General features: G+C 35.9%; 1 protein-coding gene across 1 annotated transcript in view; it reads left to right on the top strand.

Moving 5' to 3' along the window:
* The first annotated feature begins 1,283 nt into the window (after positions 1-1,283).
* LOC136038714 (uncharacterized) overlaps positions 1,284-17,376 on the top strand; it is a 56,483-nt gene continuing 40,390 nt past the window's right edge. Inside the window, exons 1-3 of the mRNA XM_065722040.1 lie at positions 1,284-1,443; positions 10,161-10,284; positions 15,867-16,031. Coding sequence (XP_065578112.1) covers positions 1,372-1,443; positions 10,161-10,284; positions 15,867-16,031 — 361 coding nt within the window. The 5' untranslated portion in view covers positions 1,284-1,371. The remainder of the gene's footprint in view (positions 1,444-10,160; positions 10,285-15,866; positions 16,032-17,376) is intronic.

Raw genomic sequence — 17,376 nt, 5'->3', positions numbered from 1 at the left:
ATTTTTGTTTTAACCCCTATGTAACGGGCCATGGAGCCTCGTAGGGGTAGAGAGTTATTGTTGTCCATTTATTTTGATGTTAATAAACTGAACTGAACTGAACGAAACTGAAAAATATGTCCACCTTCATCAATAATATGTACTAAACGTAAACAATAGACAAAATGCCTACTTTCCAGCCCTTGCACCAAGGGCTGTGTGGGAGGGTTGATACCCCTATAGAAATATTTAACTTTCAACAATTCTAAACAAAAAAGATGTCTCACAATTTTGATTGGAATTGTTATGTAAAATGATGAGCAAGGGTAGGGGGGGGGGTTGTTGTCCTTCAATCAGTTGGATTCTGAAAAGGGGTACCAGAACTTCCGATTTTCAATCAACTGAACAACCTTCGATGTTTATACGACCACCCATGCCATAAAAACCATACAAGCTCCCAGGGCGTAGCTTATAACCCTTGCTCCTGAATTCTCGGTGGCTGTGTTGCCCTGGAGGCATTGTTATATAATCCTTGGACTATTTTAAAGTAATCGGCTCTCACAAAATTTCGTTCAGATGTGTTTGGGAAAAAGTGGGAGTCAAACAGGAGGCGGCTAGTTGCCCTCCTATCATAACTGACTTTTAAAAGCAAAATAGAACTTTCAACTTCCAATCTAATGAGCCTCCTCTAAAGCTTATGCAACCCAACTCTTCTGGAGAAACCATATATGCCACTGGGCATAACTTGCGACCCTTGCATCCAAGCTTTATGGGATTGTTTCAACCCCAAAGGCCTTTTAAATGATATTTGGACCATTTTGAACAAAATGGCTATATCAAAATTTCTATCGGATATACTTGGGAAAAAGAGGGCTGGGGGACTTTTTTGCCCTCCGATCGTTTATCTTCGTCCTAAAGAACAAAATGAGTTTCTCAAAAATTTTATTGGATTTGTTTGGGGAAATGACAGGTGTGAGAGGGGGCTGGCTACCCTCAAATCATTTTTGTCTCTTAAAAAAGGCACCATGTTTTTCAATTTCCAATCGAATGGGCTCCTTTTAGAAGTTACTACAACAACTGCTTCTACAGGAAGTGCCTCGGTTAAAAAAAATGATAATACATTGTGGCCACATTGCTCTTTTCTTAAGTAGCACTGTTTCCTTGCCTATGATGCATCTTATTTGATTTATTATTTTTTATTGCTTTTTTAAAGCTTATCAAGAGTTATTTCATCTGTTTGCATTTGATTTGATTGTCAAACAATGGTGATAAGATATTGGGACATGTTTGTCTTTCGAATCATCTTATCAGTTCTTATTTTATTATCGATCAGCCGTTCCTTTTAGAGTTTCAAAGTACTTTCAATTGTTTCGTAAAGTTCTATTCTTTGAAATGTGCTGCCTATTACCATGTTCTTGTTGTCCTTTGAGAATTACTCTTCTTGCAGGTGGTGCATACGCTATGGTATGTTTTATTCTTACACAGCTATTTTTCTATTCCACAGAAGTTGATTACGTTGAGGCAGTAATGGTTTGGGGTCCGGGTTCTATGATGGTTTTCTAGATTTTGTAATCGAGATTTTTTTTTTCCTGATTCTTTTAGTTCATTTCCAGTCTCTCATTCTCTGTTTGTTGGCAATTCATTTAGTGGTATTAGAGACAACTCGCCAGTGTTGACTTAGTCTAAGTGTCGCCCGTTTATTTTTTTTTGTTTATCTCCAGTCTCTATTTTTTCTACTTTTTAAGGGGCAAGTGTACTAACCTCCTAGAGAGCCCATTCAAATGAAAATGTCTACTACCTTCCTAAGGACAAAAATGGATTTAAAGGTAACCAGTCTCCTTGATGCCTGTTTGCCACAGGAACCACGATAGCTCCCAAAAGCACAAGATTAGACTTCCCAGACGTCAATCTTTCCCTAAGCTGTCAAAGGCCAAATACAAATGCCTGTGTATTCACACAGGTATGTGTATACTTGTTTGTTTTACCAGACCCACGCAGCCCAAGGGGCCAGGACCTTGAATTATGCAAATAACCCACTTTTCAGTGATATTGCTTATAGGTTTTGTAGAAAAAAGACAAATATCTTCTATCTTGACTGTCTAATTGGCTTTAAATTATCAGATATTGTTTCCTGAGTCATGGTAACTTCAATGTTCCACGGAGGGGAGAGGGTATTAAGGATTTGAAAAACAAACCCAAATTCACTGTAAATCCCTGATCGATTTGAAGCTGTGCACCGGTAATTCCCATGGCTGGGTGATCCTAACATGAAAAAATATTTAGTTTATCGACAAAGTCTTCCCAGAAATGGGGTCCAAATAAGAGCCAATTAATTTCATTTGTCGATCGTCTGGAAACTTACGTACTTACATCCTTGGGCCCAAGGTACAGCAGCGCCTAAGAAAAATATGAAAATATTATTTGATTGACCGATTTATTTTGTTAGCTTGAAACTCGTTTCTATTGATCTTTGACCAATGAATACATAAAAATAAAATCATTCGTCTGAAAGTTGGATCAAAAAACAGGCTAAATTGTATTTTCTCTGAACGCTATGTAGCCTACCATGTGCCCTTATAAATGGATCCAAAAGCTGTTTTATTTCCGACAGTATTTTAGCTTATATTCGTCAAGTCATGGAAACTTGCACCAAGGGAACCTAAATGGGGATGAAAATGAAAAAAAAAATTATCTGTCAAAGGACATTTATCAAAAAACCTCCGATTTTTTACCCTAAACGGTTCGAACCCCCCCTCCCCCGAAAAAAAAAATTGAAATTCAAACTATCTAAGTTCTTGCGAGTTATTACGTTACGAAATTTGTTTAAAATTTTTAAAAATCATTGCCATATTGTTTTTAGCAGCATAAAGAATATAAGGGCGAGCTTGTATCGCTTTTAATATAAAAAAAGAAACACAATTATTTTGACAATAAATTTGAGCTTGCTGATAGAAAATTAAGCCATTTTTTTACATCCTCTCATCCCCATGAGAATATTCTAGTTACATCGATTTGACAAAGCCCTTATTCTTATCCCGTTTTTAAAATGTATTTCACGGTCTCTGGAACAATAATTGTGCCTGATATGCTACTATTCTTTCTCCCAGTTTAATCAATAGATTCTGGGCTTCTGTTTATCCTTTGTTTAAAGAAGTAAAAATATGCTTTTGACTGAAGAATCCCCGCATGGAGACGGCTCTAGACAGTGAAACGGAAATTCACTTTCTCGCTGATCTTAATGCATCAAAGAATCTTTTATTTTATGGGATTTGTTTCTTCCAAAAACCGCTGTGATTCTCACTGTTGCTTCTCTTCTGACCACACATTTCATTTACGCTTCAATCTAATCGTTGTGATACTAGTTGTTAAATGCCTTCCTGACGCAAATCTCACTTGCGCTTCATTTTCGTGCAACATTACATCGTATTCCTTTCCCTACCTTTTACTTTAGCTGTTCGGATTATTTCAAAGTCAAGGGCCTATGACCTCTGGAATATCTAAAATAAACATTGGTTTAATCATTGGTTTGGTCTTTAATTTCAATTACTAGGGTGGCAAATCAGAAATTTCAGTTGAATAGAGAAATTATGTCGTGAATTCAATACCCCTTTCCTGCTTAACACGTTTCTTATTCCAGAATTTTTGAAACGGCACTCATATTATATTTTATTTTAGTTACTATATACCTTGGTTTTTTCTTTATTAGGTCTCAGATGTATATTAAACCATGACACTAAAGTCCTCATTTTCATTGACCAGTACTGATCCTTTATATGATTAAATTATACAAAAGGTTTTTTATCCCCATGAATCTCCTTTAAAATGAGCAAGTAACAGCTCTCTACAATGTTCCAGTGCCCCTCTATCTGAGGAAAAGTAAAAAGAAAAAAAAGATGCCGTATATGGAGAATATCGTGGCTGCAGCCACTTTTCTTGATTTTCAGGCCAATATTTTTCAGTCGTTGAACAGTTAAGATCTATCTATTCTTTTAAAAATGATTAATCTCAGTTTCAAACCAGTTGTTGGTAAAGGACTTTTATTTTGATTTAATTAGACACTGAATTGTTTCAGTAGTTACGAAATGGTGAGAACATTTTTACGTCTTATAAACTATTAAAATATTCATTCAGTATCTGTAACCAAGTGGAATATCCGACGTCACTGAATAACTTGAATTGACTGAAGTTTTTGTCCACTGCATAAATTGAACTTTCGGCATTATTAAAATAAGACAATTTCATATAAAATCAAAGAGCGGTATGCCAGTTTGGCAATAATAAGGATTATAGTGGCACAAAATTGTATCCGTATTGGCAAGACCTGTGAAAAGTAAAGCTTTGAATTTGTTCATTTCATTTCAAGCAATGTTTACACAAGGCCAGAATTCAGGGGATAGCCATATCTCTAATGATGCAGAATCTCGAATAATGGCAATGCTCACCCTAATGAATGGTCAGTTAGCGAAAATAGACCCAATTTCATCAGAAAGAGCGGGAATAAATGGGGGGCTGGGCCAGTTATCAATTAAGTTGGAGGGAGCGATCGCTAAAGTTAAAGCAGAAAATATAAATACGCCGCGAGAAGTGGATTCTCTGAGAACTGAACTGGAGAAGATGCTACTTAAAATGAGTAATATAGAGGCTGATTCGAAACGAACAAATGTAATTTTGTATAACTTTGATCCGTCAAGACGAGCACAGACATTAGTTGAAGATGTAATTACCACTTTTAACCAGTTTATACCGAATGCCTCGATACATCTTAGCGACATAAGAGACGTTTTCCGTATTAAGTGTGATCAAAACCCCCGCCCCGTTTTGGTTAGATTTACGAGCGCTTTTTGCCGCAATCTTGTTCTGAAATCAGGTCAACATTTTAGACACGCAAAAGTTTGGATTACGCCTGACTACATAACACGAGAATTACTTGCGAGAAAGAAAATGAAATTTACCCTTGAGGCAGCGAAATCAGCGAGGAAAGAGGCGAAGTTGCGTGGTATGAAATTGTTTGTAGAGAACAAGGGTTATATATACAATTTCGAAACTGATGCGATAGAGGAGCGCACAGTACCTGGTGGTGAATATAGAAGGGGAGTTGCTAGTGCTTGCCAGGTATTGGCTGTTGGAGGCTCAAAGATAACGTTGAAAGATGACGGAAGACCGAGAGCGGATTCGCAGTTATCAAATTCAAGCGTCACATCCATGCAGTCATTCGGTAGCGCATTTAGTGATCCTGTAAAATCGCAAAATGAAATCGAAGTGCATAAAACACCCTTGTCTGTTGCTGTGCCACAAGTTGAAAGGGGCTCTCCAAAGAGAGGAAATTCTGAAATTATTAGCCCGGATGATCGTGCGCGAATTTCAACACAGTCACCCTTTCTTAGAGGTAGGGCCACAATAAATGAAAGGCAGATCGCACCTCGTAAGCTATCTTTCCAAGATCAAAGTAATCGGCCAAAAGAATAGGGAGACCAGGGCCATGGTGTTGTACAGGAAAGAATAAATATTGAGCATTGGAACATTCAAGGATGGAGTGAAATGAAAATTAATAGTCTATTGGTATCGCAGTGTGTTTGATATTGTAGCATTATCTGAAACTTGGTTGGAAAAAGAAATTCAGTTTGAAAAGTTTCGGTATTTCGGTGTCCATCGTAAAAAATCTAAGAATGGACGAACTTATGGTGGAGTCGCAATTTTTGTATCTGAAAATTTTTTGTCTCAGCATAAAGTCCAACGGCTGAAGAGTGTTTCTTGTAATTTGATATGGTTAAGAATCAAAGCCAATGGACAGTTTATTATTTTTTGTGCAATTTATATCCCTCTAGAGTCGAGCTCGTACAACGAGGAGGATACGTGGTGTATTAGAGGATGAAAAACGTAAATTTTCTATTCAGTTTTCTTCTGACTTGTTTTGTCTTATGGGGGACTTTAATGGTTATGTTGGGGTTGCTCCAGAAGTTTTGATGTCACCTCATGCCTGTACGGATAAAGCTGCTTGGGAGGTTTGGGATGATTTAGTAATCCATCGCCCTCCGAGGGTAAGTAAGGATCATAGTAGACGAAAGAATAATCGGGGCCGCAAAATTTTGAGTTTTGCGGTAAGGAAAATTTTGTTATTTTGAATGGAAGAGTTGGAAAGGATGGAGGTGTGGGAAATTTCACTTGCTTTTCTGGGACTTCTCCAAGTGTAATTGATTATATTTTGGTGGATATTCCTCTTTGGCATCTACTTACGGGTTTCGAGTTGATGGCAGTGGTAGGTTCAGATCACTTGCCTGTTAGGGCTACTTTTGAGTTGGTTAGTTCTAAGAAACTAGCGACTAATAGTGATAGGAAGAAAAAACGCAGGGAAACAGAGGATTTAGGGATTAGAAACGCACTGAAAGTAACAGGAGAGAATGAGAAAAATTTTCAGAGTATGATGTCGAGTGAAGAAGTTCAGGAGGAATTAGAGAAATGTTTGGTTTTACTAGGTGATGGAAAAATAGAGGAGCCGTTAGCATTAGCAAATGATGTTGTATATAAGGTAGGTTCAAAGTTAAATTGCAGAGTTAAGAATGATATTAAGAATGAATTTTTTGATGACAATTGTGAAAGAAAACGCCAGGAAGTTTTAGAGGCACTGCGGAAAGCGAGGGATAGCATAGGTAGTAGGGAAAATACTAGATTTTATATGGATTATAAGTTGATTCGGAATAAGTAGAAGAAAATGTTGAAGATTAAGAAAAAAAAGCATGAAATTAGGACAGGAGAGCAACTGAAAAAAGCTTATAGAGAAGGGGATATTAGGACCTTTTGGCGTATAGTTAAAAATTCCATATGAGGAACAGAGATTTGTGATGATATTCCAGCAGTAGATTCTTGGCCTACATATTTAGAGGAGAGAGAACACGAAGTGATCAGGGACCAAGGAGGAACTAGTTTAAGTGTATATCTGGTATCTGCTGTACGTGATGTAGTTGATAGGCCAATGCAAGAATGTGATTATGATTTGGTTGCTCCCATCCAAGTTAGTGAAGTTTGGGAGACAATGAAAGGAACGAGAGGCGGGTCTGATCCAGGTATAGACGGAATACCAACCGCACTTTGGAAGTGGGGACGGGTGTGGCTGCTGCCTGTTATAGCAGGGATGTTTTCCGGTATATTGAATAGTGCAGAATGGCCCTTGTCTTGGGCTACATCTGTTCTAGTGCCGTTATTTAAAAAGGGGGAGAGATTAGACCATGGAAATTATAGAGGTATAAGCCTAAGTAATGTGGTTAGTAAGGTTTTTGCTAAGATATTATGTTGTAGGATAGACAATTGGACAGACCAAAATAGAATTTTATCAGATTTGCAGGCAGGGTTCAGAAAAGGCTATAGTCCTATAGATCAGATTTTTTTATTGGGGATGGTTAGGAAACAGGTTAGGAGAAAAGAGGGCAGGCTATTTGTTGCATTTTTGGATTTAAAAGGGGCGTTTGATGGAGCGGATAGAAGTTTAATGATAGAGTCGTTGTTAGCACTAGGGCTACCAAGCGCATCTGCTAAGATTATAGCATCTATGTATAATATAGTTAAGATTGTAGTACGAGTAGGCAAGGATTTCTCTAGGGTTGTTAGGAGTAGACTTGGTGTTAAGCAGGGATATACAATTTCCCCAAGGCTTTTTTCATAGTATATTAATGATTTTGAAGAATGTTTGATAGGCAGAGGCACCCCAAAAATTAAGCTTTCAAGTGCAAGCGTTATGGCATTACTTTTTGCGGATGACATAGCATTAGTAGAGGAAAGCAAAGAACATTTACAACAACTGCTAGATCTAGCATCTTCTTATTTTAGGAATAAGAAACTAGTGTTAAACATAAAGAAGTCAGTGGTAATGGTTTTTAGAAAAAGTGGAGAACAGATAGATTCGCAGTGTCAGTTTACGTATGAAGGTAGGGCTCTAGACTACGTAGATGAATTTCAGTACTTAGGTTGTAGGCTTTCGTCAGATGGGAAATGGAAACAACATCTAAAGATAGTAGAAAGTAACGGAAATAGACTACTAGGATTGTTAAGTAAAAGTAGTATCAAGGAAATTAGGGATGTAGGACTGCTAAAGTATGTTTTGAATGCTAGGGTTAGATCGGCTTTGCATTACGGGACGGAGCTTTGGGGGTTTAATAAGGGGTTGAATTTAGAGAGAATGCAGCTGAGGTTTCTTAAGCGTATGTTAGGCCTTGATAATAAGTTTAATGGGTTACTACTAAGAGGGGAAATAGGAATAAAGTGTATGAGGCAGAGTAGGTTAATTAGTATGGTTAAATATTGGGAAAGGGTATCATCGATAGAAGATAATAGGCTAGTTAAACAAGCATTTTCAATGATGCTTCAAGATAGGAGGAAGGATTCGTGGCCAAATCAGGTGAAGAATGTATTAGACCGTGCAGGGCTAGGTAATTGCTGGAATGACGGAAAGGGGATAGGAGAGATGGTAGGAACTGTATCTAGGTTAGTTGCTACTAGGCTAGAATCTCAGGTTTCAGGTTTGGCAAGCTGAGAAGGCCACCTCGCCGTCCCTTGGGATATATGCGGAGGTCAAAGAGAACTGGGGCGAAGAAATTTTCCTAAAAATGGGATTGGCTCCGGATGATTTGAAATGGTTAATGTATGTAAGGGGAAATTTTATGCCTCTTGGAGAACATAGGAAATATTTAGGGAGAAATAAATTGAAGGATGGTCCTTACAGTTGTCCTATGTGTGGAAAGATGGATGAGTCTTTGCAACATTTTTTAGGGGATTGTATTGAAGTTGAGGGATTTGCGCTTGGAAATATTTGGTAGGGAGGTTGGGGGAGAGATTGGATTTCGGAAATTTTGAGAAGTAGGTGTTACTTAACTATAAATAATATTAGAAAGTTCGTTCGGGGAGGTATGAGGTATCGTGATGTTTTCTTAAATAATTAGTATAATGTCTTTTCAGTCTATGTTTGTTGCTGAATTTTTATCACTTGTTTTGTGTATGTCATCATGGCCCAATTGGGCTTTTCGTGTGAATAAATCTATCTATCTATCTATCTATTTTTCCCTTGTTGTACAAGCCAAGAGACGGTAAGTTTTCACTACAGGGGTACCGGCCAAGGTGGTTCTGATAATGTACTTCTTGTTTTGATCTGACTCTATTCTTAGAATTTATGGGCTATTATATTTCATAGTACTGGACGAAATCGTCTCTTACTAGGATGCTAGCTACCACTGCAACCCGGATAACCAAACAAATGTCTTTTCAAGTACCTAATCCTAGGTAGTTTCTTTCTCAGGTTATGAGGATGAGCTGTTTGCCCATCTGTTTAAACAGAATACGACAGGTTTAACCGCTTCTTCCTTTTCTTTTCTTTCATCACAAATAAATCTTGATTATGAGAGTGAGCTGTGCCTGTTTAAATAAAATACGACAGGTTTTACTGCTTGTTAATCTTATTTCCTTATATCACGTTTTCTTATATCCCTTCATATACTTAATAAAAATATTAAAATATATAAGTTCGTTACGTAAGTTAATTCGTAAGTTAAGTATATTTATTACTAATAAAAACATTCGCAAAAATAGTAAAAGTTCTAGTTGCCTTTTAAAGTAAACAAAAATTGGAGGGCAACTAGGCCTCCTACCCCGCCCCTTTTTTTAATCAAATTCGCCCAATCAAAACTTTGAGAAAGCCATTTAGCCAAAAAAGCTAATATACAATTTAATTATTCATGTGCGGTTAGCCAAAATCAAAACATGCATTAATTCAAAAACATTCAGACATTAAATAAAAAACAAGTTTTTTCAACTGCAAGTAAGGAGCGACATTAAAACTTAACACGAACAGAAATTATTCCGTATATAAAAGGGGTTGTTCCCTCTTCAAAGCCTCGCTCTTTACGGTAGTGTTTTTATTGTTTTAAAAAGTAGGTTTGTGAGGTTGAGTCAAAGTTTAGCGTAAAGAACGGGGCGTTGAGAAGGTGACAACCCCTTTCATATACGAAACTATTTTCTTTTCGTTTTAAGTTTTGATGTCATTCCTTACTTGCAGTTAAAAATATGTTTTTTTATTTAATTTAAATAAAATACGAGAGGTTTTACTGCTTGTTAATCTTATTTTTTTATATCAAAAATAAAACCAACCGTGAAGAAAACAAAAAAAAAAATAACTAAATTCTATATTTTTCTTTTAGTTCCAAGCAATAACTGGAATAAGTATTGCTTCGATTGCAATAGCAATGTATCATTGCGAAACTTTTCCTGATCCCGATGACTTTCTTTTTGGCTGGGCGTACATATACTTCTTTGGTGAATCGAGTAAGTATTGAAACTAATATAATAATAATGATATTTCAAAACTATTATTCTTTTATTTGACCTATGTTTGTATAGGTAAATTTTGATTATTTTATTTAACCTATGTTTGCATAGGTATAATGAAAAATTAAGATTGTTGGGAATGACAATGTCAGAGGCAACGCTATAGCGTTGTCTATAGTAAAGGTCAGAAGGATTCAATGTTTTTTATAGGCACTCCATATAGACAGGGGTGGTCATTTAGATTTCGGACAGGAATTATTCGATTGAAAATTGGAAGTTTTAGGGCCATTTTTAAGAGTCAAACGTGATCGTAAGACAACTAGCCTCCTCCAACGGCCTCTTTTCAAATTCATTGAATGAAATTTTTCGATATAATTTTGTTTAAAATATTCCAAAGATAAGATAAAAAAAAAAGTTGAAACTCCGAGGTTGAAACAACCCCCCAGAGACGGGGGGAAGTGTTGTAAGCTATGCCCCAGGGTTACAAAAGGCGTTTATGGAAGGAGTGGCTGTATAAACTTTTGAGTATGCTCAATTCACTAAAAATTGAAGGTTCAAGTTCTCTTGTTAAAATTCAAAAGTAATCGGGGCAAAACCCTCTCAAACAACCCCGTTTCCCCAAAAGCATTCAATCATAATTTTTAGATGACTAATTTGTTCAAAACAGTCCAAAAATCCTATAACAATGCCTTTGGGGTTCACACAAACCCTCAGAGCCGGGGGTAGGGATCGTAAGCTATGCAATGGGTATAATTTAGGTTTTTATAGAAGTGGTGGTTGTAAAACTTTGGAGGAGGCTCATTTCATTGAAAATTGAAAGTTAGAGTTCCCTTTTTAAAATCATATCAAAATTTTGAAATATTCATTTTGTCCGATATGTCCTGGGATATATAAGATTTTTTATGGAAGGGATAGCGTAAATTCATTGGAAGAGGCTCATTTGATTGCAAATTGGAAGTTTTAGTTCTCTTTTAAAAAGTCAAAAAGGTCCAGAAGGCAAGTAGCCCCCCTAAATGCCCTCTTTTCTTCAAATGCGTCCTTTCGAAATTTTGAGATTGCTATTTTGTTCAAGATTGCCCAGAGATCATATAATTATGCTTCTGGGGAGGGGGAGGGGGGTCCGGGACACAAACCTGCAGAGCTTTGAGGCATTGGTTGTAAGTTATAACTCCAAGACATATAAGATTTTTTATTGAAGGTTAGTCCTATAAACTTTGAAGGAGGCTCAAATGATTTGAAATTGCAAGTACTAATTCCATTTTGAAAGTCAAAATTTTTGGAGGGAAACTAGCCACCCTTCGCATCCTATTATCCCCAAGAGAATCTGATCAAAACTTCAAGATAGCCATTTTGTTCCAAATAATCCAAAGCTAATATAACAATGCATCCGGGGTTGAACATATCCTAGACCCTGTAGGGCCCACGTCGGTATGAACAGGGAAAGATGGTATCCTTGCCTAGGTAAGTTTGGTGTAGGAATAGAAAACAGTAATGGCTACTGACTACTGCAATTTTTTAGGTATAATAATCTAGTTATAACCAATACAGTCATAAAATGGCCCATAAGTTAATATGATATTCACATTACGGTAAAACAGCTAACCCTATTGATTATACTATTGTAAATCGAAGACGGGCAGGATTAACGAAATATACTAGGCTATATAGGATTGCTGTTATTGATGTTAAAAGTAAAGATAACCATCAATTAGTGTTAAGGGTTTGTTTAAAGCTAAAATTTTGAAAGGGTAGCTACCTTCTGGTAAGTTATGACGTTAGTAGACTCCAGAATGAGAATTTGGGAGAACATTTTTAGGAACAGTTAAATACTAAACTGGAGAGTTTAAAATTTGAAAATTACAAGAAGGATTGAATAACTTTAGGAAAATAGTTTGTGAAGTTGCTTGTAGTATCTTAGGGAAGAAAGCTAGGAACGCAGCTAGGAATATTAGTGAACAGGCTTTATGTGTAATCGAGAGGCTTAGGGGCTTATACAAGAATTACCTGGGTGACATATCATATGAAAAAATAGGAATGTAAAGGAAGTGGAAAAAGCATTAAAATATGTACTAAGGAGGTGTGAAGTGTAGACCATGGATAAAATTACCATGGATAACTTCGAAGACCAAACTGCCTTTCCATGACGAAAGTAAAACAGTTCAAAATAGGGATGATACCTTTTTATTGACAATGAATAGATATAAAATTATTTAACTGGATATTTCGAACACATATACAGTGTTCATACACTGTATGTGTGTTTATGTGTACATAAAACATATACATTTGTTTATGTATATGTGTACATGGTTTTACTGCTGATGATGAACACTGTATATTTTATATTATATTATTATTGTATATTTTATAAATTTATAAAATATTTTTGTAGCTACCAATTTTTGCTCTTTACGCAATTTAATGTCTTTTCATATTGAATCTGTTCAAACATATTTGATTGTTGAAGGCGGTCCGATTTCTAACAACGAAATTTACTAAGCTTCAAACTTTTGTCTTTTTTTTTAAGATTTTTGAATGAATGTAATTCCTTGTCGAAGCAGAGAATCATCATTTGGAATAATTGCAAATTTTTGTTTTCGGGCCTTCCTACTGATTTTGTGTTGCTGGTTGCGTTAAATAGGTTTTCTTTTTTAAGCTTTTTAAATTGTTGTTATCCTTTGCTAAAATATATATAAATATTTTTGAAATTACTGGTTTTTTGCTCTTTACGCAATTTAATGTCTTTTCATACTACAGTCTTTTCAAAGATGCTAGTCTGATTTTTAACAAAAATTTGTACTAAGCTTGAAACTTTTGGCTTTCGTTCCTATGGTTTTTGAATTGTTGTAATACCTCGTCAAAATAGACAATCATGTCCTGTGGTGGCGCAGTGGATTTGACCTTAGCTTGGTAATACAGGATCCAGAGATCGGATCACACTGCAGGAATGCACTGCAGGGCCGACGCAGGGACCTTAGTAGTCAAGAAGCGTCGTTAATTCTTAAATAAATAGACAATCATCATTTGTAATAATTGCTAAGTGGTGCTTTTTGGACCTTCCTTTATGACATTATATAACTGGTTGCGTTTAAACGTCTGAACTTAATCACGTAGCAAGCTGACTTTATCTAACAAAGAATAATTTTTTTTCAGGTTTTTCTCTAGTTTGGAGTAAAATATTAATATTATTGCTCAGACACCGTCAATATTTTCCTAGTTTACATAATAACGTTAGCGATTGTGAACTGAACTTAAAAAAAATTTCCAATTTTTTTCATAATAGGCAGCGCGCAGCTTACATAATAACTTTAGCGATTATGAACTGAACTAGAAAAAATTTTGAACTTTTTTTCCTGATAGGCAGCGCGACCAGGCTGCTTCATATTGAAGGATTTGTTGCAGAAACTTTAAAAAGGGCTTATTCGATTGGTAATTAAAAGGACTAGTGCCCTTTTTAATAGTCAAAAATGACTTGAGAGAAACTAACCCCCTCCCAAGCCCAACATTTCCCCAAGTACATCCAATCAAAATTCTGAGATAGCCATTTTGTTAATCATGTCTGTAAGATCTGGAAAAGATCTGCTTGGAAGTTATGCCCTGGGGACATATAAGGCTTATATAGAAAGGGTGAGTGTATACATTTCGGATGGGGCTCATTGGATCGGTAATCAGAAGTTCTAGTGCCGTTTTTAGATTCAGAGTGATCGGAAGTTGGATATCCCCCTCCTCGTATTTTTTCGAAATGTATCTGATGGAAATTTTGAGATGGCTATTTGTTGTCGTAAAAAATTCAAGAAGAGCTCATTCGATTGGAAATTTAAAGGACTAGTGCCCTTTTTAACAATCAGAAGTAATTGGAGGCAACTATCCTCTCCTCCCACACTAACTATTTCTCAAAACACATCCGATCAAAATTTTTAGATAGATATTTCGTTCAACTTGATTAAAAGGTCCCGCAATTATGTCTTTGAAGATGACAAACACCCCTTCCCCACCACCCTTAGGGCAAAGGTTGTAAGTTATGTCCTGGGGGCATATAAGGTATATACAGAAAGGGTGATCGTATAAACTTCGGAGGGGGCTCATTGAGTTGGTAATAAGAAGTTCTAGTGCCATTTTTAAGATTCAGAGTGATCGGAGAGTGGATATCTCCCATCCTACACCTCGTGTTCCCCTAAGTGCATCTGGTAGAAATTTTAAGATGGCTGTTTGTTTTTGTAGATAGCGCTGCCTAAGTAAAGAGCAATTTTTTTTAGACCAGGGCACTTCGTTTCGAAGCAGTTGTCACTAGAACTTCGAAAAAGGCACACTAGATTGGAAATTGAAAGGGCCAGTGCCATTCACTTTAAAAAAGTCTCACTCGATTGGGAATTGAAAGAACTAGTGCCCTTTTAATTAGTCAAAAGTGATTGAAAGGTAACAAGCCTCCCCCACACCCATTAATTCTCAGAACACATCTTAGCAAAATTTTTAGATAGCCCTTTTGTTCAGAGTGGTTGAGAGTTCTGGAAATTTTGTTTTTGACAACCCCATACCTTCTCAAGACCAGACAATCATTTGTACTTTACTAAAAAAAAAACAAATAATTTAAAATATTTTCACTTTGTTTTTAATTTTGTAAAATATTTTACTAGATATGTGAAGGGGGAAGTCCCCCATTGCCCTCTAGTTACAGCGCAAGTGTCTGGTGCTCTTTTTGAGAGTAACAAGAGAAACAGTAACACGTGGACTGACAGCTAAAGTTTTTTTTTGATTTTTTTTCTTTTTTTAGTTTTGTTATTTTTTTTAGTTCTTTCTTTTTTTAGTTTTTTCTTTTTTATTTTTTTATGTTTTTTATTTTTTTGTCTATTTCCTTTTTTAATTTTTTTTTCTATTTAGTTTTTTTATTTTTTTCCTTTTTTCTTTTAAGTTTTGTTTCTTTCTTTTTTTGTTTGTTTAAAAAAAATTTCTTTTTATTTTTTTTTATTTTTTTTTGTATTTTCTTTTTTGGTTAGTTCTTTTAGTACAGACGTATACACAGACGGACAGACAGTATATTTTTATTTATTTTTTATTTTTATTTTGCTTTCTATTTTTTATTTTTCTTTTAAGTTTATATATATATATCATGAAAAGAGAAATCACCAATGCTACAGCACAAACACAAAAAAAAAAAAAAAAAAAAAAAAAGAGACAGAAGGAGAAAAGGAAGACTGTTTTCCTAAATTAGTGATTAATATAGACCAGCACTTGAATGAGGCCTTAACCCTACTCATCCATACAATCACATAGGTCAAACAGCATGGCCACACACAATCAACCATAAAGAATAATCCATGGACAGGCAGTCATGTCGTCAATAAGTATAAGTCGTCATTTACCGAACAATAGAAAAAATAATATAGACAAATAATTCAGAGGCAACACCCAACATAAGGGCTCATCAGGAGAATACACTGGCCTATATAGGGTTTCGCCACTCTAAATTATATATATATATATATTTATATATATATATATTCTAGTTGTTATAAAGCTATTTTAATATCTGTATTTTAAAGTTTCCTTCTACTCTTTCCTTAACATTTTTTCATTTGTAGCTAAAGAAGCGTGCGTCAGAAACGGTGAAGTTTGGGCTGCGATTAAACCGCCCTCACAAGGCTACGGAAATTACCCTACAATACCAGAAAAAACAAATGAGTATTTTATTGGCTATTTAACTCTCAACATTATATGGGCCATTGCCTCAGGCATTTTCTTACTTGGTGAGTATTATAATAGCAGCTTTTTAGCAAATGAATTAGCATACAACAAAAGCAAATATTTTACACGAGTTCCTGTTTCCTTCTCTTGTAACTGAAACTATTTGCTTTAAGGCCGGACGCACGTCCAGAAATTATACTGCTTGTTCAATTCTTTTTCAATCGCGGCAAATCACACTAACACTCAAGGTTATCAGATTTCACTGCTGTCATTAAACTCAAGGGGTTTCTCACTGAAAATTACGATCATTGCATTGTCATCCTTCGTAATTTAGCAAGTAAATAGGAATGTTTATTTGCAAAAGAACTATTATTCGAGGAGAAAACTAGAGAAATTATTATTCGAAATTTTTTGGGGGAGGAGGGGGGTTCAACTCTTACGAAAGAAATACCAGGAAAACGCGGGAAAATTGAACATTTCACTGAGAAAATTAAGCATTTTACAAAGTTAAGGGGAGCGAAACCCTCCCCTGCGTGTGTGCCTGTGGTCTGGTCATTATTATTTGCCAGGGTGCGGTATAAAATTGTGGAAATTACAAATAAAAAGTACATATTTTCGGGTTTTTACTTCATGCAGACCTATTTACAAAAATAAAATTTAAATAATTGCTCGTAGCGAAGTAACCAATTTACTTCATTTTATCAAACAGTTCGTGGTAACGAACTGTAGTAAGGAGTGACCCGGCCCAATAGTAACCAAAACTCTAAAAAACGGATTTTTGATACCAATAGCTACATAAACAAAATCGCATTTTAATGCTGACTTTTAATATATAAGTTTTACCTATCTAAAATTACGAGTCTAAGAAAAATTGCCTTATTTTAGAAAATAGAGGGAAACACCCGCTAAAAGTAAGAAAACCAAATTTACACCCATCCGATTCAGCATATCAGGGAACACTACCGTGAAAGTTTCAAGCTCCTATCTGCAAAAATGTGGATTTTTTTGTCCAGGGGTGATGTTATCGAACCAGTTGTCCTAGAATGCTGCGAGCGGGCTCATTCCAATGGAAATGAAGTTATATATAAGTGAATTATATATAAAAAATATAGTATATAGTACCCTTTTTAGGCGATCCAAAAAAATTGGAGGGTGCCTAGGCCCCCTCCCATGCTAATTATTTTCCCACGGTCGACGGATCAAAATTCTAAGGTAGCCATTTTATTCAGCATAGTCGAAAAACCATATAACTATGTCTTTGGGGACGACTTACTCCACCATAATCCCGTGGAAGGGGCTACAAGTTACAAACTTTGATCAGTGTTTATATAGTAATGGTTATTGGGAAGTGTACACACGTTTTCAGGGGGATTTTTGGTTTGGGGAGGGGTTGAGAACAGGGGGTTA

Source organism: Artemia franciscana, chromosome 18 (genome assembly GCF_032884065.1).
Source record: "Artemia franciscana chromosome 18, ASM3288406v1, whole genome shotgun sequence".
In the NCBI taxonomy this organism is placed as follows: domain Eukaryota; kingdom Metazoa; phylum Arthropoda; class Branchiopoda; order Anostraca; family Artemiidae; genus Artemia; species Artemia franciscana.
This window is presented reverse-complemented; position numbering and strand designations above follow the sequence as displayed.